The sequence below is a fragment of the Coenobita brevimanus genome, chromosome 71, assembly GCF_032717465.1.
Source record: "Coenobita brevimanus isolate Jiangsu-jjx chromosome 71, ASM3271746v2, whole genome shotgun sequence".
NCBI classification, from domain to species: domain Eukaryota; kingdom Metazoa; phylum Arthropoda; class Malacostraca; order Decapoda; family Coenobitidae; genus Coenobita; species Coenobita brevimanus.
Window position 1 is genome coordinate 38,084,110 of NC_137024.1, and position 21,330 is coordinate 38,105,439.

General features: G+C 40.9%; 1 protein-coding gene and 1 pseudogene across 1 annotated transcript in view; one reads left to right on the top strand and one right to left on the bottom strand.

The window, feature by feature from the left end:
* Window positions 1-21,330, top strand: part of Smg5 (Smg5 nonsense mediated mRNA decay factor) — a 179,230-nt gene that overhangs the window by 85,581 nt on the left and 72,319 nt on the right. Inside the window, exons 7-8 of the mRNA XM_080277945.1 lie at window positions 9,251-9,506; window positions 11,991-12,130. Of these exons, the coding sequence (XP_080134071.1) occupies window positions 9,251-9,506; window positions 11,991-12,130 (396 nt within the window). The remainder of the gene's footprint in view (window positions 1-9,250; window positions 9,507-11,990; window positions 12,131-21,330) is intronic.
* LOC145406586 (uncharacterized) lies at window positions 19,570-20,697 on the bottom strand (annotated as a pseudogene).

Sequence of the window (21,330 nt, forward strand, 5' to 3'; positions counted from 1 at the left end):
AAACTCGTTCACGAGTTTTCCTGGAGGAACACCAGCCTCTAGTTTATCCAGTATTTTCACTTTATCTGCAATACTTAGTGTTACATGTTTCCTTTTAACACCTTTATTCATTGCAGAAGCTACACTTGCATTAAGAGGCATGGTAAGGAGGATTAACTTTTGAAATACTGCGTAAAAATATAAATGGTTGGTGAACTAGTTGATGGGACGAATGCTAGCGTGTGTTTAAACAGGCGTCCATGTTGCGACCTAGCGTGGTCCGAGACTAAACGATTGACGATCACTTTCCGCGCTGATACTGAAAATGACTTTAGAATTACTTTCAACATATTTTTGGAGCCTATTATTTTTAAATTTTGTCTGAATTAACAGATATCCGGATTAAAGGGGTCCGGACCAAAGAGGTTCTACTGTAATATCATTTTCATGTTGACATGTCTTGCATCAGTAACATAGAAGAGGATGCTAAGATGTAATGAGCAAAATAAATTGCTAAGGAAGAGTTGCTATATCAAAGCCATTTAGAATATGGCCATAAGTTACAGCAGTGAATTGAGGATAAATTTTTTGAGAATCCCACCCTTGCTGTATGAAGTAATTTTTTATCATCACCACATATGCACATACACACATACTCATAATCACATGTGAACATATAAACATCGACAATTGCATATACTGTGCTACCATGTACATACATAAACTGTATAGAAAAACAGGTTTATAATTTCTTTCTTTTTACAGTGTAGATCCATTCATATATGTAAATAACATTCAGTTTGGAGGAGGCATAGGTCAGCATAGGGGATAACCATGGTGGCAGAGAACACAGTTGTATACAGTACATAGTTCACCCTGAAGAGTTATCAGAAAAGCAGTGACAAATGAAAACTGAGGAAGAATTAAGCAAAATTATCAGGGGCAGCTTATGGTAAGAAAATGGCAGTGTGAAACAGTTACATGGAAGGTCAGCTGTTAGACTACACAAAGAATTTGGCATTGTAAGGAATGAGAGAATTGTCAGCATACATATTTCTCATAAATTGATGTAATATTTTTGCTAATGACCTTAGGAAGCAGCCGTAACCCCCTTCCTGTCCAATAGTGTAATGGCTTGTAGTTTTGTTACAAGCTGTAACCAGCAGATACGCTGAACAGTTGCTTTTTATTGTTCATTTCCTTGTTTTACTCTGCGACCATATAATTTTTACTTGTCACAAGATGCCAGGTAAATAAGAACACTGTGAGCTGATCTTACTGTTAATGATGAAAGCTGTCAATAAATGTTCACTGGAATAAAACTACTAGTACAGTAAGGTCCCGGGTTACGTCAGAGTTCCGTTCCTGAGACATGACGTAAGCCGATTTTGAACGTAACTCGAGTTTTATACAGTACGTCGTATGATTATGCTTACCGCAATGCATCTTACAGATTTTTCAACCATACATTGCATACTATACATGTAATAATCTTATAACAGGTATGTATAAGAAACATAGTCTTTTGAACTGATGATATTTATTGAATAAAATATAAGTTGTACTAGCTAAGAGTCTTCGTCACAGTACCGCACTCGCTGCGGTAACAGCACTTCTCATCGTCATGGCAGCAGAGTTACGCCACCACTGCCTCACCCACAACTGAGTCTGGCTGCCGCTCCCTCACTCTCCCGTCCTTACACACGTGCACACTGCCAACACACATTTTATTCCTATATTCAAGCACTTTTCATACTTCATCATACAATAAAGTTTACTGTAAATTACTGCCGTAAAATATGAAATAACATCATTACCAGCACGATAATGTAAGCATTTCTAACATCAAGTTTGATGGTTTTTTTTTTCTCACTCGGACAGCAAAATTATTTCAGTGATAAAATGACCGATTACTGTATGGTACTGTAATAAAAGATGCATACTATGTGTCACTACATACCTTCTGACATCAACTTGACTCGTTACTGGGGTTGCGATGTGGAAGGCACTGCATCAGGGGAGTCAGGGACCGGAGCAGGGGAGTCCAGGGCTGAAGCAGGGGAGTCCGGGGCTGAAGCAGGGGAGTCAGGGGCTGAAGATAGGGAGTCAGGGGTTGACGATGAGGATGAGGTAGCAACTGGTGGTGAAGTTGTGGCTCGGTGTTCAGTTCGCTTGAAAAACTGGAGAATTGAAGACTGCTTGGCGGCATATTTCTTTTCGTCATAGATTTGACGATAACAGGACACTGCATCTTCAATTCCCCTGTACGCTTTGGCAAACCTCTCTGCATTTGGGTCCTGATCTTCAAATGCAGCCATTGCTTTTTCTAGGAAGTTGAAAGCATTTGCCATTTCCTTAATCTTAAACTGTCTTAGCGGTTCTGCCTCATCACTTTTTTCATCATTTTCCATTTGCTTTCCTAGGTATAGCAAGTCTTCATTACTCAGCTCTTGATCATGTGAATCAACAAGTTCATGTACATCACTCTCGTCTATGTCCAGATTTAAATCGTTTCCAATTTTCACACAGTTGCGCTTGACTTCGTTTATACTGTCTTCATCAAATCCTTTAAAGTCATTTACGAGGTTAGGGCACACTTTTTTCCACACTCCGTGCATATTTGTCTCAGTCACTTCAGCCCAACATTCTCCAATATTTTTAACTGCCTTATAGATGTTGAAATCTTTCCAGAATTCTTTGAGTGTTACTTTACCATTTTTTGTTGCTCGTATTGCTTGTCTGAATGTTTTTCTCAGGTAGTAAGCCTTGAAAGCTCTTATTACACGTTGGTCCATGGGTTGTAGGATTGATGTTGTGTTTGGTGGCATAAACACAACTTTTACATTAGGGTGCAACTCTGTCAGGCTCGAAGGATGGCCAGGAGCATTATCAATAATGAGAAGAGCTTTGAATGGCAGATTCTTCATAGCACAATACCGTTCAACCTCTGGCACGAAACACTTTGAAAACCAGTCAATGAAAATTCCACTAGTCACCCAAGCCTTTAAATTACTTTTCCAATGAACTGGTAGGCTAGCTTTAAGGATCCCCTTAAGAGCTCTTGGATTTTCGGAGTGGTACACGAGTAGCGGTTTAAGCTTGAAATCGCCTGCACAGTTTCCCCCCAAAAGTAGCGTTAGGCGCTCTTTGGATGCTTTGTGACCTGGCATGGTTTTTTCTTCTTTAGCAATATAGGTTCTGTTAGGCATTCGTTTCCAGTTTAGTCCCGTTTCATCAACATTAAATATAAGTTCTGGAATGTAGCCTTCCTTCTCAATCAACTCCTCCAACTCTTTAACGAATGTTTTTGCTGCATCGTCATCTGCACTAGCTGCTTCTCCGAAAATTCTTTTGCTGGTTAGGTTTGCTCGAGCCCTGAAACGAGTAAACCAACCTTTTGATGCCACAAATGTCTCGTTGGTCTCACTTTCCTCACTTTTTTCTTTCTTAAGGTCTTGGTAGAGTGTGCGTGCTTTTTCACAGATTAACTGTTCACTCAGAGGCATGCACCGTTGATTATTGTCCTCAATCCACAGCATTAGCATCCGTTCCATCTCAATCAACAGTCCCGATCTTTGCTTGGTAATCACAGTTGATTGCATGGGAGTTGCACCTTTAACGTGAGTCAAGATACGTTCCTTGTCTTTGAGGATGGTAGCTACGGTAGTACGGCTCATCCCAAGCGCACGTCCGATTGCTGATGCCTTTTCTCCTTTCTCATTACGCTTAATAATATCGACTTTTTCACGTAATGTGATGGTCTTGCGTTTCTTGGAGTCGTTATGGTCACCAGGAAGCTGTCTCTTAGGCATCTTGGAATCAGGATGGCGAAAAACACAAGAAAATGACGGTATCACTGTATCAGGCGGTGGTAGCAGTCAGACTGAGAGTGATTGTTGGTAGTCAAGCGTGAGGTGGGAAAATGCCAGAGACATCTCGCGGTACTTAGCAACACTTCAAAACCCACGCTTTACGTATTTTTTCTTTATTTTCTTATATTTTAAAATTTCCACTCACGGACCGACTGTCGTAACCTTGAATTGACGTAAGTCGATACTGACGTAACCCGGGACCTTACTGTATTAGTATTTCAAAACCCATTTTCACAGGTTATATCTCTCTGTTCCAACCCCACCTTCCACCAGATTTTTGACCCATTCCACCCATTTGTATCAATACCTCAACCTCTATTTTCACTGGTTATATATCTCTCTTCCAACTACTGTACATCATCCACCAAATTTTTTGCTCATTCCACCCATTCCTGTACTTGTGTGTGTGTGTGTGTGTGTGTGTGTGTGTGTGTGTGTGTGTGTGTGTTTTGCAGGTAATGCAGATGATGAAGTTCTTGTTAAGATTTTAATTGTTGTGTACACTCAGATCTCACTCTAAAATGATAATGTGTCAGGAGCTTTCTCATTTATCATATAGCAAGGTCTATATAACCCAGGTTCAGTGAGGATAGGGAGGGTGCCTATGACCATGGAGGGGGGGGATGGAAGCCACCTGAAGTATGTCCTAGGCCAGTGTGAGTTGTTACCATAGGTCACCCTGAGGCTGGAGACAGCTAGAGGGCCTGGATGGTCACTGCAGGTTCTCAGGAGAAGATGAAGAGAGGTGGGGAGAGTGAACTGGTGAGACCAAGGGAGAGCAGTGCGGTGAGACTGAGGGAGAGTGATGCAGTGAGGGTGATGGAGAGCAAAGTGGTGTGACCGTGGGGGCAGCATAGGGGCGAGCCAGATGGCAAATTAGACAAGACAGATGTGACGGATGGAGGTTAGACGGATGTAGTGTTTGCATCCCACTCATTGATGGCCATTGCCCTTCTTGGTGCTGGTGGCATGAGGGAAGAAGGATGTGATGGTGGTCTATTCTGCTGCCTTTTTCTTTGTTGCCAGGAGCTTGGTGCTGGTGGCATGGAGGAAGAAGGGTGTGATGGTGGTCTGCGTGTTGCCTTTTTCTTAGTTGCCAGGAGCTCCCTGTATGGCCCCAAGTGTTAGTTTGTGCCATATGTTGCTGCGTCACTCCTCATCAGGTTTGGGTCCTTGCCATGGCTGTATGAAATTATCTTGTCCATCTTTGCTAGGAACTCCTTCAAGGTCTTGATGTCGAGAACATGAAGGGGCTCATACTCATCATCTTCCTGTGCCTCCGCTGCCTGTTTCTCATAGCTCAGTGAGCTCCACTGTTGAGAGTTACTCAGTGTGGCTGTCCAAGACATCTTGAATATCTTTTATGTCAATCTCCTCAAATCCTTTCTCGTGTGAGAGATGAAGGATTGCAGTAAGGATATTCTCCACGGCTGGGAACCTCATGAAGAAGTGAACACACTGCGGCCATACTTTTCGGCAGACAGCTTTCTGTGTGCTTGGTTGCACTTTCTTCCATGCCGCCTTGATGTTGTCAATGACGATCTTGATATATTTCTTTCAGAAGTGTCCCATTGCATCAGTCTCCATCGAGTACCTCAGCCTCCATGGCGGATTGGAGATAGTGAGCTTGAAAGTGGCGATGATGCCTTGGTCCATTGGCTGTGTTGGGTGGAGGGTACACCACTTTGATATTATACATCCAGTCCTCCATGCTGTCAGGATGGCTCAGGTCGTTGTCCACCAGGAGGAGAAAACAGTTTGCCATATTGCTATGGCTGGCATAGTCACACAGGTTGAGGGACAGGTAAATTGCTATGTAAGAGCGGCAGAGTTCAGAGGTCTGTCAAGCTCTGGAGTTACACTTTCAAGTAACCCCAAGGTTCTCCTTCATGTACACTGCTAGTGCCCGGAGGTTCTTCCAGTGATTAACGAGGAGGGGTTTGAGCTCAAGGTCCCCTCTCTGCATTTGCACCATGGAGGAGGGTGAGGCTGTCCTTGACTGCCTTAACCCGAGGCATCCCATTGATGTATGGGTACATTTGCAACATTTTGTCACAGCTAGTCCCGTCGATGTACTGATACGTTGTGCAATTGCAAGGTTCATAATTTGCACAATTTTCAATTTTCGTGCATGATTTTTGGTACGTATACGCGGGACACCTTCCTCTATTCCTCTACAAGATCCCAGGCAGTGACAGTGCCTTACACCACATGCCATTGTCTCAGCAATTCACTTGTTACCAGTGACCTGTCCAATAAAGACATTCAGGGCCAGAGTGATTCCCCAATCGGTGACAATGTGGAGGACAAAGCTTACATAGCATTAGAGGAAGAAACAGTCAGAAATGATGATCAGGTAATGTCACCAAAAAAGGTCAGGTATGTTGATGAGTTAGTGAGTGAAACAATTCTTATAATGCCTATATTACTGTTTGAAAATCAGTATACAGTACTCTTGTACTGCATATAAATTTGTACCAAATGAATAAATAAATACCGTTTATGAGTGGTGTGGAATAGTTACCCTCCCATAGAACTCGTTTTCTTTGGAGCCAGCCTGATAGAAAACCCAGTAAGGTAAGGAGGCACTGCTACCTGTATCGAGTATTTTAAACCTCAGGTGAGCGATTTCTCTATGAATTTTCGATGTTTCTCACTAAAAGCGGAGGTTTTAGCCAAAATTTTTTTTTTCCAAAATAGCTCGGGATTGGAGGGTGTCGGAGGTGTGAAATAGCTCGGGACGTGATGGGTTAAGGCTTGGCACACTGTTTTTTCCCTACTTCTGTAAGTTTTCTGAGAGAAGTTTCTAAAACAGGCCCATCCCTTCAAAGTTCAGGACCTGTTTTGGAGAATATCCTGCTTCCTCTATGATTGCTTTCAGCTTTGTGGGGAAGTCCACAGCCACTATGTGGTCAGCACTAGCAACCTCACCATGCATGGTCACATGTCTAAGGCCAGCACGTGCTGACCTTGAACTGCCCCTTAGCCTCCATTCCTTTCATTGCTCTTAGATCTTTCCACAGATGGAGAGTCTCAGTACAGTTAAATCTGTGATGCAGGGGTTGCTTCCCTCAGTTAAGTTCATTTAACCACATTGCTGTGAGACACTGCATTTCCTCCATTATGGGTTCCGTAGCTCTGGTTAGTCATTTAACAATTGAAGTAGGCACATTCTGTAATGCCATTAGGACAGCATCAGATTTCTTTATTATTGCAGAGACTGTATACTAGGGCAGCTTTAGGGCATCAGCAAACTTGCTTGCTCCCTGCTCCTCGTTATGATGCTTACTAACATATAGTAGCACCATGCTTTCCCTGATTGGTAGCACCAGACATGATTCCTAAGTTATGAGTTCGGTTTATTTCACGCAAAAAACCCCCAAAAAGTTATCTCGATTTGATATCGTATTTAGCACTATTCGTTACACACTTGCACTGTTACTTGGTGATAGCAGTGTTGCTTTGGTGGCCCTACATAGGCAAGAAGGTTAGGTAACTCAGAGAATGCAAGGGAGATGATCTCAGGTGCAGGACACATGAAAAAGTGGACGAACATGATTTGGTCTTCAGAGGGGTGGCATAAAGGAGGCTGCCTGTGTAGAGGCCTGCAATGAGGGCTTAGCACATGTAAACACTGGGCGGCCATCTTGGGTCAAACGTCCGAGTGTTGGCTTACGTACCAGTATTCATCCATCCATTCATCATCCAATCCCACATTGCCCCATGAGGAGTGTAGGAACCTGGGGCTAGGCAGTTGGTCCCGACATTTAAGATGAGAGTGACCAGCCTCACTCATCCCTGAGTGGCATTACATGAGCAATCAACCCGAACCACCCCTTGGATATAAACCTTCACCGGCTCAATCCGATTGGAGAGCAATAATTACCCACTAAATACCAGGCACCAAAATTTGGGTTTATGGTTACCACCCAGCGTAGTAAATGGTTTCCTGGTAACAAAAATTAGGCTGGGCACTGTGTGTTGTTGATACGTAGCTCCCAGGCATTCTCCCTCCGCTCCCCACCCCCAGTGTTGTTGTCATTGTTGAGATGTTGCTGTTCCTGCACTTCCATCTTCAGCATCTAAGTCGAATCCTTCGAAGTCCAGGACTGAAACATTGGAGCTGACTCTGTCGACTGGTGTAGCAGCAGCATCAAGATAGGAGTCATTAGAGGTGGATGTACCCAGATGTAACCTGCCAATCATGATGAGTCTGGTGGGTGACGTCGGCACGCACGACTTTCAGATTACGTCACCCAGCCAGTTGACGCTTCCTGCCTAAGCTCAAAATTTTCCTGCATTGATTATGACCTGTTGAATTAGTGCTTACTGTGTAAGTACAAAAACATGTCACTCAACTGCGTGTTACTCAAGACTTGACTGTACATTGTAATTAAGTGATATACGGGCCCCCCCTACTTAAGAACTGGTTATGTTTCAAGAAACTGCTCGTAAGCTGAAAAATGCATTTAACCCGTGGATTGCAAGACACAGCTCAGGCTGGGTAGCGTCACATTGCGAGCCATAGCTCAGGCTGTGCTGGCCGTGCATCACTGCTAACTACTCCACCCCTACGTAAACTTACCCATGGCACTATGCAAGGATGGAGAGGGAGAGATTTTTTCTTTCCACCAGATGATGCCCTGGATGTTTATTTTCAAGTTTATAATAAACAAAAACTATTTTTTTTTTTTTCACTACTCACCTACGTACACTTATGCATGGCCCTGTGCAAAGATGGAGAGAGAGAGATTTTTTTTTTTTTTTTCACCAGATGATGCCCTGGATGTTTATCTTGAAGTTTTTGATAAACAAAAACCTAAAAAAAAGAAAAGAAAAAAATAAATCATTTTTTGTGCACCACGAGGTGGGTTAAAAAAAGGTAATTGCACAATCCACGGGTTAATACACCTGACCAGCTGAATATCATAACCTAGCCAAACCTACCAAGCCTTTTAAACGTGCTGAAAACACTTGTGTTAGCACACAGTTGGGCAAAATCATTAACACAATGCCTATTTTATAGTAAAGTGTTGAATATCTCATGTAATTCCATGTAAGTTATTGAATATTTTACAGAAAGTACAAATTCCTAAGTGCAAAAATTTTTAAGCCAACTGTTTGTAAGTTGGGGAGGACCAGTACAGGCATAATATTGGACATCTGGTATGTTTACAGGACTTAGAAGGTTTCACAGTGGTTACCTCTTTCCATTTGACCTAATAGTAAGGTTTCACAGTGGTTGCCTCTTTCCATTTGACCTAATAGTTTACAGTATATAGGACCAAGGCCTCTTCAACCAGTTTCCCATAGTTCCATCAAGTTTTTCTAGAACATAACCCTATGGTTGGTAAGGGATGCCTTATGATAGGTTCATTGTGTTGTTGTGGCATACACAGGTGTGCCAGGATGTCCTAGTTCGCTTGGGTCGAGCACTGGAGAGCTGTGATGACACTGATAGTGATGCCTCCGACCCAGCCTCCTCCCCAGCCCCCTTGCCTCATAATGGACACCTAACTCCGGTGCTCACAAATGGCCAGGATTCACCACCTCCTGTGTCTGAGAAACCTGCAGATGAGTTTACCTTAACACCAGAAGCCATGCTGGTAGTCTGCACAGTGCTTTCGCTATGTATCAAAAGACTCCAAAAACAAGGTGAGTCTTTTCTGTTAAAAAAAAAAGTTTGTGTTGTAATAATTGTTAATAGTTGTGAATGATTTATAAATAAATAGTGTTCTAGGTAGTTCTGAGTTTAATGTGTAATAATACAGATAATATATATTTTTTCTTCTGCGGATGTCATGCCACATCCTGTGACCTTCATGTAGAGGGTAGTGAATGATAAGTCACACTTTCTTCAACCTTTCTTCTTCCTTTGCCTATTCCAACTCAGCTGAGACTTGATCATCTCTTTTTTCCAAGTAACTGAAAGTCTCATTTGTACTTACTCTATCGATCAATTAAAATGAAACTGCCTGATAAGTTGAGCTGTAAAGTAAGGCTACTCTTTCCAAGGAATAAGAAGGCTGATTAATATAAAATTTCTTCACAATTAGCAGTTTCTTACTGTGGATAAAGGTGGTTATTTCAAGTACTTGACAACAGTAAAGATGTGATTTACTCATATTTAACCCCTCATGGGCGGGCAACTTGTCTAGTATACACCCATGTAGGACAGCATGGTTTTGGAAAAATAAATTATCAAGGAATAAGCCAATATATTTATAAATAGATGAAAATAAATGAAAAATAAAGGTAAGAGGTGCTATTCAAGCAATACAGCTAGACAACTGGCTGTGCGAGGTGGAACAGAGTACTACTTGTGGCATCTTGTCACCAGGTGTGCAGTGGGGTGAGGGTAGCTGAGTTCCCACTTTTGTTTTCTTCACCACTAAATACTAGCTGTATCATTTATGCATTATTTACCATGATTTTTGTCTTCATTTTGTATATTCCACACTAAACATTGTATGTAAATGTACAGTGTTTCTAATCTCTATCTATCTATTGCCAGACACCTTAATCCCGTAAGAGGTGGCCACAAACAAATTGCCTCCATGTCGCCCTGTCCCCCGCCATTTCATTGCCCTGTTCCCAGCTCACACCCTCCTCTCTTATACCTCTCCACTCCATCCCTCCATCTCACCCTTGGCCTCCCCCTTCCACTCTACCCCTCCACCTCACTCACATGCACTCTCCTCATCAGTCTCTCATTCTCCATCATCTCCATATGACCTAACCACCTCAGTGTGTTTCTTCTAACACTTCCTGTCACATCCACATCCACACCACAATGCTCCTTCACTTCTTCATTTGTCAGTCTGTCTCTCCATGTGACTCCACATGCTCCTCTCAAATAACTCATCTCCATTGCTCTCATTCTTGACTTTTATCCCTCCAACAAGGTCCAAGCTTCACTTCCATATGTTAGAGTTGGTATCACAATACTATCTTGTAGCAACTTTTTCACTTCCATGCTCACTTCCTTGTTTCTCTTCACTGCTTTCAAGGAACCAACAACCTTTCTTTCCTGTTGTACCCTTTCATGCACTTCATCCTTTTAACTTCCGTACTTATTCGTCACACTACCCAAGTACTTAAACGTACTCACATTTTCCATTTCCTCCTCATCCAGCCTCACTGTATTTTCACTGACTTCACTTCTTTCAAAGACCATAACTTTATTCTTCCCTACATTCACCTTTAGATTCCGTTTCTTACACACTCTCCCAAACTCTTCCACCAAGCCTTGCAACTCCCCTTTGTCTTCACTTAACAACACAGTATCATCTGCAAACAACAATACAGGGAACTTCCAAACACTGCCCTCTCTCACTAGGCCCACTCCAACATCCACTGCCCTACCTTGTATCTCTTTTATAACCCCATCCATATACAGATTGAACAACCATGGAGACATGACACATCCTTGTTTCAATCCAACCTTCAGATAGAAAAATTCACTCAGTTCACTATCCATACGCACTGCAGCCTAGCACCCTCATATGTACTCTTCATGGCCATCATCAACTTCCCATCTACTCCATTTATTCGTAATATTTTCCACAATCCTTGTCTATCCACCCTGTCATATGCTTTCTTCATGAAGGCTGCATACAACTTCTTTCTCTTCTCTAGAAACTTTTCCACTAAAGATCTAAGAATGAATATCTGATCTACACAACATCTTCCCTTCCTAAAACCTCCCTGTTCTTCTTCAACTAATTCCTCTGTTATTTCCCCAACTCTGTCAATAAGTATCATACCATATACTTTTCCTATTTACACAAAGAAGGCAAATGCCCCTATGATTTTCTGTTTTACGTGAACTTATAATAGTAAAAGACATGCATTTATTTATAACTGTTCACTTATAATCTGCTTAGTATTTCTTGAGTGTGTAATAGTTGCAGAAGCATATCGTCCAATTTTACCAAAGAATTATGACAAAAATGGTCAAACATTATGTAATGTTGCCTGTCCTCTAACTTATGAATGTTACGTAATGGCGCCCGCCGTGTAGGGGTTAATGTAAATGAGTACTATTGCAACATTCATAATTTTGAGATAGTGTCTACATTTGTTTTATTGTCAATGGATGATGAAGTTTATGTCATTAATTTTGGGTATATTTCGTAGGTTGCCACACCAGCATGGCTCAGGCACTGCTTGTGTCTGTCCTCATGACTCTTATCTCTCACGTCAGCAGCCGGCTTGAGCAGCGCATCTCCCTAATTGATCCACCCTTCTTGTCTAGACTTCTGCCTAAGGAAGGAAATGTAAGCATTTGATTTTCGTTATCATCATCCTCATGTTTTTTTAAACCCTGAGGTGGGGTGTGTTAGGGTCCAGAAAATATATGTATGTACTCTATATATATACTGCCTATATATATATGTATATATATGTATATATATATAATCATCATCATCATCATCAACCATAACTAGTCCACTGCTGAACAAAGGCCTCCCCCAACCTTTTCCACGAATTCCTTGACTGAGCCAATCTTTGCCACGTTTTCCCTGCAAATTTCTCTATCTCATCTCTCCATCTCCTGTCTGGCCTTTTTCTGCTATGCTTACATTCTCTTGGTGTCCAGTCATTAAGCCTCTTGCTCCATCGGTTATCCCTTATTCTTGCTATATGGCCTGCCCACCTCCATTTCTCCTCTTTATAACTTCTGTAATATCTGAATTTAGTCTGCTTTCTCACCCAAGTTGATCTTTTCCTGTCTCTTAAAGATATTCCCAACATTGACCTTTCCATTCCTCTCTGAGAACGAATTAATTTATATTCCATTGATTTGGTCAGTTTCCAGGTCTCACAACCATACGTCATAGCTGGAATTATGCATTCGTTATATACTTTTCGTTTCAGGCAAACTGGCAAGCTACTTTTCATAATGTGTCTATGTTTACCGAAAGCTTTCCATCCAATTGTAATGTGTCTTTTTATTTCGTTATCATGGTCTTTCATTAATTTTAGTACTTGTCCCAAGTAGTTGTACTCCTCAGCTTCTTGAAGAATTTCATCGCTTATTCTGATGACGCTCTTTGGTGTTTGTGGATTAAACATTACTTTAATTTTACTTCGGTTCAGCTTCAGTCCTACTTTCAGACTTTCTCTGTTCAGGTCATTTAACATTTCTTGCAATGCCTTCGGTGTTTCTGGAATTAGGACAGTGTCAGCTGCAAATCTTAAATGGTTTAGCTTTTCTCCATCAATGTTCACTCCTTTGTTTTCCCAGTCTAGCTTTCTGAAAATACTTTCTAGGCATGCTGTAAATAATTTTGGTGACATTGTATCTCCCTGATGCACGCCCTTCTCAATCTTAATTTTTTCTGAGTCCTTGTGTAATTTAACTGTAGCAGTTCCCTCTTTATATATGTTTTCGAGCAGGTTTACAATGTTCTCATTCACTCCTTGTTCTCACAATGAATTTATGATTGCTGTGTGCTCCACTGTGTCGAAAACCTTTTCATAATCAACAAAACCTTAGCACAGTGGTTTATTATATTCTAAAGTTTTTTCAGTTAGCTGGTTCATTGTATGTAGATGATCAATGGTCGAATACCCGCTTTGGAATCCTGCCTGTTCATGAGGTTGGTTTTCCTCCAAAATTGTTGTTATTCAGTTTGTAAGGACTTTAGTGAAGAGTTTGCAAATAACTGATAATAAGCTAATGGGTCGATAGTTACTAATATCTTTTGAGTCACCTTTTTTTGGTAGAGTATAATAACTATTGCATTACACCATGTTTTGGGAATTTTCTTCTGTTTTATACAGTGGGTAAATAAGTGAGCAAGCCTATTTTGTACTTCTACTCCAGCATCCAACAGTAAATCTGTTACTATTCCATCTTCTCCCGGAGCCTTCCCTCTTTTCATATTTTTAAGACAAATATTTACTTCGTTTGGCATCACCTCAGTTATTTCACTTGTGTCAACTGAAAAGTTAGCTATTGGTACTACTGTCTTTGTTGCATACAGTTCTTTGTAAAATTCTTCAACTCTCTTCACCATCTTATCTCTGCAATTAATGATTTCACCATTTTTCTTTTTCAGTGATGTAATTTGTTGCCTTCCCAGTGCCATTTTGCTTCGTACCTGTTTCAGACTTTTTCCATTTTTTGATGGTTTCTTTGATCTGATCCATGTTTCTCTTTCTTTTTTCTTCTCTTTGTCTTTTGTTGATAAGCTTATTTAATTCTGCACGTTCTATTTCGTCTATGTTAGTCTGTCATTCAGCTCATCAGTATCACATTCAGCATTACATAGAGCCTGAAATCTGTTCCTTATTTCCATCTGAAAGGCAGCTTTGTTTTTGTTTGCTATTATTGGGCATATCTTTATGTGTATATATATAGATAGATAGATAGATAGACATATATATATATATATATATATATATATATATATATATATATTTATATATATATATATATATATATATATATATATATACATACAGTAATCCCCGTACTATCAGGATGCCCACTTTACGGACATCCCCACTTACCGGACATTATTGTCCCGGGATCCAATATTCCCAAAATGGTCCGAAAACCGCAAAAAATTTGAAAAAAATCCGACTTTTTCCTGCCAGTAATTTGAACTTGGCACACCCGGCGCGGGACAGCTTTGTTTTGGTGCGTCATTCCTCTGACGTCCGCTAGAGTGCCCCTGCATCCTCCCCACTTACCGCCCGTCTCTTGTCGTGAGTGCACGCTCGTCGTCATTAGAATTCTGAGTGAAAAGAGACTGATTTAATAGACTTTCAATGTAGCTAAAATTTACTAGAGTGTGTTATGTTTAGAAAATGGATTTATGAGTGCAAAGACTTTAAGTGCAGAGTGCAACACTTATTTCATAAAGTTACAATGGAGCATAAGTAAGACAAGAGTGTGCAGTGTTAAGAGAATGGACTTCTGAGTGCAAATGACTAAGTTCAGTGCAAGACTTCATGAACAGTGTACTGCAAGTGCTTCAGGAAATCCTTCTTACTGTCAGAGTCTGAGAGGAGGCGGTTATTCATCGAGATGGCCAGGGACTTGCTGTAAGTACCCAGAATGTTTCATATTGTACTGTACTGTATTTTCCATGCTATACTTACCTCTGACACCTCATTTCACTCTTTTATGTCCCTTATTGGTGTGAACAGGATATTAGGTGCTGTGCATGTGCAGTAGGGAGGTATTTTTCTGAGTTAGGGTCCAGGAGCCAGGGACTTGTTGTAAGTACCCAGAATGTTTAATATTGTATAAACTCACCTCTAAACCCTGTACTGTCACCTGTACTCCCATCCACTATTGACAATTTAGCCATTTTTCTCTTGTCCTTGACTCCCCCCTTCCTTACCTCCCCTCCATTACCCTCTCCTCCCACTTGACCAGCTGTGCTGCGTTACACAAATGCTGGATGGATTTTTCCACTCATTTTATCCATTGAAATGTGCCCTTTGCCCTATTCTTATTCAAAATGATATATAAAAGAAAGAGAAAAGGTAATTGATACTGCCATACATCTGGAATGGGCTAATTATCACCTGGCAACACCTCATGTGCACTCGTTCGCTAATTTTCCCTGTTTATTTCCCCTTGAAATATGCCGTATGACCTGTTCTCATAAAAAAAATATATATATAAGAAAGGAAGGGAGAAGCCTAAGTGATATTTACATTCACCTGGAACTACCTAATTTATTATGTATTGTCTAGATTTCCTACCAATCATTTCATAGCGTATATATTAGCAGCCATCACCACACTGACACTGGCATCCCTTTACTGCCCCTAGGCCACAGCATTCAGTTTACTGTCGTCTTTCAAGGTGAAACCATGTCGGATTCACGCCTGTCCAATTCCGCCGCTTTTTATCCCCATACAAAGGGCCCTGTGACCTCTGCCCCTACTAAACCTCATGTGGAAAGGAGTAAAGGGCTAAGTGACTCTGCTGTGGAACGTGAACTGGCTAATTTATCAATGATAATGATGGACAGCGATTACGATCTTGCTGGTGACTAAAACAGTGCAAGTGGAAATGTAAACAATGTGTAAACAGCAAGTGAAAGCAGTGAATGTAAATATAACTGAACAGTGGAAAATAGTTTCATAAGTTACTGCAAGTGACAGTGCATAACATAGTGTAAATAAAATTGAAATGTAAATAATGTAAATAAAATAGAGAATGTAAATGTAAATGTAAATAATGTAAATAAAATAGAGAATGTAAATGTAAATGTAAATAAGTAGTAATATAAGAATACAAGTATATATACTAGGAGTAATGAAAGTGAAAGTGAAAGTTTTGCTCTAGCATGTATGAACACTGGGAGTAATGAAAGTGAAAGTGACAGCTTTGCTATCTACGCTAGTATGCAGAACGAGAAAGTGAATGCCTGGAGTGAAAATAAACTACTAGTACTGAAAGAAACTTATAGATAAATATTGTATATATAAATAAGTGTAATAAAGTACTTGGAATATAAAGTGTGAGTGTGTTTATAAGTAATAAATGACAGCTCCGCCTCAGAATACCATCGTGGAACCAGCACAGGTGGAAAGCTCGTATGCAATCGTAATTTACATTGCTTTCACAGTGTTTGTTTTTTTGGAATATGGATTCCAAACTGCTTGAAACTCATAGAACAGTGTTTGTAGTTATAATATCAGGCAGTGGTAACCATATTACGGGGTATTGGGAGGTGTAAAGTGGAGACTACATTACCCAACTTCAGAAGTCTCCACAAGTCCTACGGTAGACGACGAAGGCTCAACAAACATCCCAGGGGAAAGCTGAAGTTATGTGCCTTATGCACATATATAATTTTAATATTCTAGGACTAATAACTGATTTTTGGCAAATATTTTTAAAAAGCCAGTCGGAGTGCGAATATCCTCGCGGGACGCTCAAGGAGCGCAAAAACATCCCCGAGGTGTAGGGGTTAATTGAGTGTTGAAAGGACAAGTAATAGGTATTGTCTTAGCAATTTTCGGGGGTGAAAATTTGGTAAGACGGAAAATTCGGTATTTCGAACCAGGGTAGAGCCCCATGTAGTTCGACTTGTGAAGGGTTTACTGTATATATATATATATATATATATATATAGTATAGTGGAATGACGATTTAGCACGAGATAGGGTCCATGGGAGTTCGTTTTAAATGTAAGTGCTGTTTTAACCCCTCAACTGCGGGGCATCACTTTCGTGACGCTTGGGAGCAAGGGATCATACCGCAGGGCGTCACTTTTGTGATTCTGTGTTATTTTGAATTTGCCCTGGGCATTCAAGTGGTGGCTTGTATCATCTGTCAGTACTGCCAATGTCCAACACTAGTCAGCACTCCTAATCTCATCTGTACTCCCATCCATTGTTGACAATTTAGCCATTTCTCCCCGTTCTTGACTCCCCTCCCTACCTCCCCTCCATTACCCTCTCCTCTCTCCTGCCCGGCCGTGCTACGCTTCCCTGGAATTTTCCACTGATTTCATCCATTGAAATAAGCCCTATGCCCTATTCTTATACCAAATAATATATCTATCTATCTATCTATTGCCAGACGCCATAATCCCGTAAGGGGTGGCCATTTGACTTTGAGTTATTTGTTTTATGGGGAGGGGCACTAACCCTCCAGCAACCCACTTGCTGACACGTAGGGAGCACGTATGGTTTGGTTATATGGTTACCACCCAGCGTTGTAAATGGTTTCTTGGCTTACAGGAAACCATTTGGCTTGTCACTCAATGTAAAGCCACCTGTAAAGGAAAGAAAAGCAATAAGAAGTGACAGGAAAGATGGGAGAAATAGGAAGAGAGGAGGACAGGCACAGAAAAAGAATGATACAGGCTAAGGAAGAAGTAGGCAGCACTACATCAAGTGAGTGGATGATGGTGAGAAATAGGAAGAGAGGAGGACAGGCACAGAAAAAGAATGATACAGGCTAAGGAAGAAGTAGGCAGCACTACATCAAGTGAGTGGATGATGGTGAGAAATAGGAAGAGAGGAGGACAGGCACAGAAAAAGAATGATACAGGCTAAGGAAGAAGTAGGCAGCACTACATGAAAGAAATAAGGTAAGTGAGAGTGCCATACACCTGGAATTGGCTAATTATCACCCGACAACACCTCACGTGCACTAGTTCGCTAATTTTCTCTGTTTGTTTCCCCTTGAAATGTGCCGTATAATCTATTCTCATAATAAAAATATATATAAGGAGGGAAGGGAGAAGCCTAAGTAATATTTACATTCACCTGGAACTACCTAATTTATTATGTGTTGTCTAGATTTCCTGCCAGTCATTTCATAGCTATATATTAGCAGCTGTCACAAGGCTGACGTTGGCAGTATTGCACTCCCCCAAGAGGCAGGCCATCAGTATTAGTTTACTGTCGTCTTTCAAGGTGAAAGTACGTCGGATTCGCGCCTGTCAAATTCCGCTGCTTTTTAGCTCCATGCAAAGGGCCCTGTGACCTCTACCCTCTACTAAACCTCGTGCGGAAAGAGGTAAAGGGCTGACAAATGATAGTGAGTGACCATGATCTTTCTGGTGAGTAAAACAGTACAGGTGGAAATATAAATAATGAGTAAACAGCAAGTGAAAGCAATGAATGTTATTATAAGTGAACAGTGGAAAATAGTTTTATAAGTTACTGCAAGTGACAGTGCCTAACACAGTGTAAATAAAATAGAAATGTAAATAATGTAAATAAAATAGAGAATGTAAATAGAAATGTAAATGAGTAGTATTATAAGAATACAAGTATATATACTAGGAGTAATGAAAGTGAAAGTTTCACTCTAGCATGTATGAATACTATGAGTTATGAGAGTGAAGGTGAAAGTGACATTCACTCTCAACGCAAGTATACAGGACGAGAAAGTGAATGCTACTTATTTTACTGAAAGAGAAATTGAATGCCTACAGTGACAATAAACTGCTATTACTGAAGGAAACTTATGGATAAAGACTGTAGATATATAAAAGTGTTATATAGTAATAGAAATATAAAGTGTGAGGAGTTTTATGAATAATAAATGACAGAACACCAGCGCCGAACGATGTCAAGTGGGAAGGTCATACGCCCTCGTAATTTTCATTGCTTTCACAGTGTTTTTTTGGGGAGTATGGATTCCAAACTATTTGAGAATCATAGAATAGTGTTTCTATTGATGATATCAGGCAGTGGTAATCATATTACGGGTTATCGGGAAATGTAAAGTGGAGACTTTGTTACCCAACTTCAGAGGTCTCCACAAGTCCTATGGTACTCGACAAAGGCTCAACAAACATCCCAGGAAAAAGCTGAAGGTATGTGCCTTATGCATATGTAATTTTGATATTCTCGGACTAATAACTGATTTTTGGCAAATATTTTTAGAGAGTCTGTCGGAGCGCGAACATGCCCGCGGGAGCCGCAAGTCAAAGCAAAACAAGCCCGCGGTTTAGGGGTTAATGGAACGTTGCTTGAGAAAAACAAACTGTTTATATATGCTTGTGTTTTATTAACTAATAAACATAAGATGATGTATGGAATAACGTTGGAATGTGTAGTCACCACTACCTGTAGCTGCAGTTGAGAAGAGTCGTATGGTAGAGGCAGGAAGTGGCACAGATCACAGCAAAGGGCAGTACTGTAGCACTCTGTCTCATCCCCTGTCTAGACTGTCTGAATCATCTCAGCCCGTCTAGGATAAGCAGAACAATGCTTTTTTTTAGCCTTATGCTAAAACAAGCACTTATAAATCAACACAGATAAAATTATGGAATGTGAAACAGTGTTTACAAGTGATCAGCTGATGCGGCAGCGCATTGTATCGGTCCACATATGCACATGTCGCCCGTCTTCCACCATGCTTCCCACACTTGTTATCCATTTCAACTTTAACCCTCAATTTTCATTTTCATAACGGTACTGTACTGTATTTTTAAGCTATTCAAAATAGATTTTCACCCACCTTTACTGAGGCAAGCCTTCCTCTTAAGAAGTAGATGAACCTCAGCTAGATCACAATCCACGTCACTGTCTGGTGGTGAATCTGACTCGTGGGAAGCATGGGACGATGCTCGCTCCCCAGATGTAGATGGGCTAGCTTCACCTGGTGCTGAAGCAGTGGCAAATAACCATCTTGTTAAATTTTAGCACATTAGGCTACGCTACATATCAAACACACACAGTTTAATGTCCATTTTTCCATATTGTGCAATAATCAGCTTCTTACACAGTTTCATAACAGACTCACCTGATAATGGATGAAAGAATGAAGTGATTTTCTTCTGTTGCTGGGACATGATTATCTGATCCAGCAGTTGAGAATATTTTGATGCAGCCTTATTCAGTGCCACGATCAAGTTCATACTGTGCTCCATATCAGGGTTATGTTGAAGTGCAGGCTGGGTGGCAGAAGTGATGTGTTGCATAAACTCCCTGAGAATAGGAATTGTTAGTTCTTTCTTAGATGTCTGGGGCATATCTATTGATGCTGCTGCTTCCACGTGCTTCTTCGCAAATTTTATATGTCTACGACTTCATCCGAAGTGAGTGATTCCTCCATACTGTTGAGCAGCTCTTGCACATCACTCTTTTCCAGGTTAGTAAAACTGGAATCACCTCTTACTTCCTTACTCAGCCTCAGGATGTCTTGCACATCCTTATCTTTGTCAAAGCCTTTGAAATCATTGACGTCATCAGGCCACAAATTACTCCACACTCCATTTAGTGCACTTTCTGGCACATTATTCCAAGCAAGGGATATGTTTGCTATGGCATCTTTGACAGTGTAGGTCTTCCAAAACTTGTCTGCAGTCATGTCCATGTCTTTATTCATGGATTCAGCCATTTGCTTCATGGTATAATTTACGTAATTTCATTTGAACAAGGCAGTAACATTGATCTAATGGCTGAATCAGTGAGGTCATGTTTGGAGGAAAGAAGACCAGCTGCACTTCCTTGCTTACTGTGCACAAGTGTTTGGAGTGGAGGATGCATTGTAGCATTGTCAACCAGAATCAGGGCCTTGTTACTTTGGTTATGTTTTTTGTTAGTATTTTCAATGAATGGAATAGCATGGCTTAGGTACCACTCCTCAAAAATGTCTGACATCATCTATGCCTTCTTATTAGACCTCCAAGGCACAGGAAGTATGGGAAGGAGCACATTTTTCAGAGCACTTGGTCTAGCAGAATGGTGGATGATGAGTGGCTTCATCCGTGCAGTGCCTGATGCATTGACCATGAGGAGAATAGTGAGCCTGTCCTTACTTGCTTTAAATCCAGGTGCCTTGCCTTCATTTTTCATTAAATATGTTTTTTTGGGGCATCCTTTTCCAGTACAGTCCCGTCTCATCACAGTTCCACACTTGGCACTTTGAATATTCATTTTCTTTCACCTGCTCACTTAGCACTTTTTTCATTTCCTCGGCGACCTGAGCATCAGCAGATGCCGCTTCACCCGTCAGCATCACGTTCCTTAGATGCGTTCT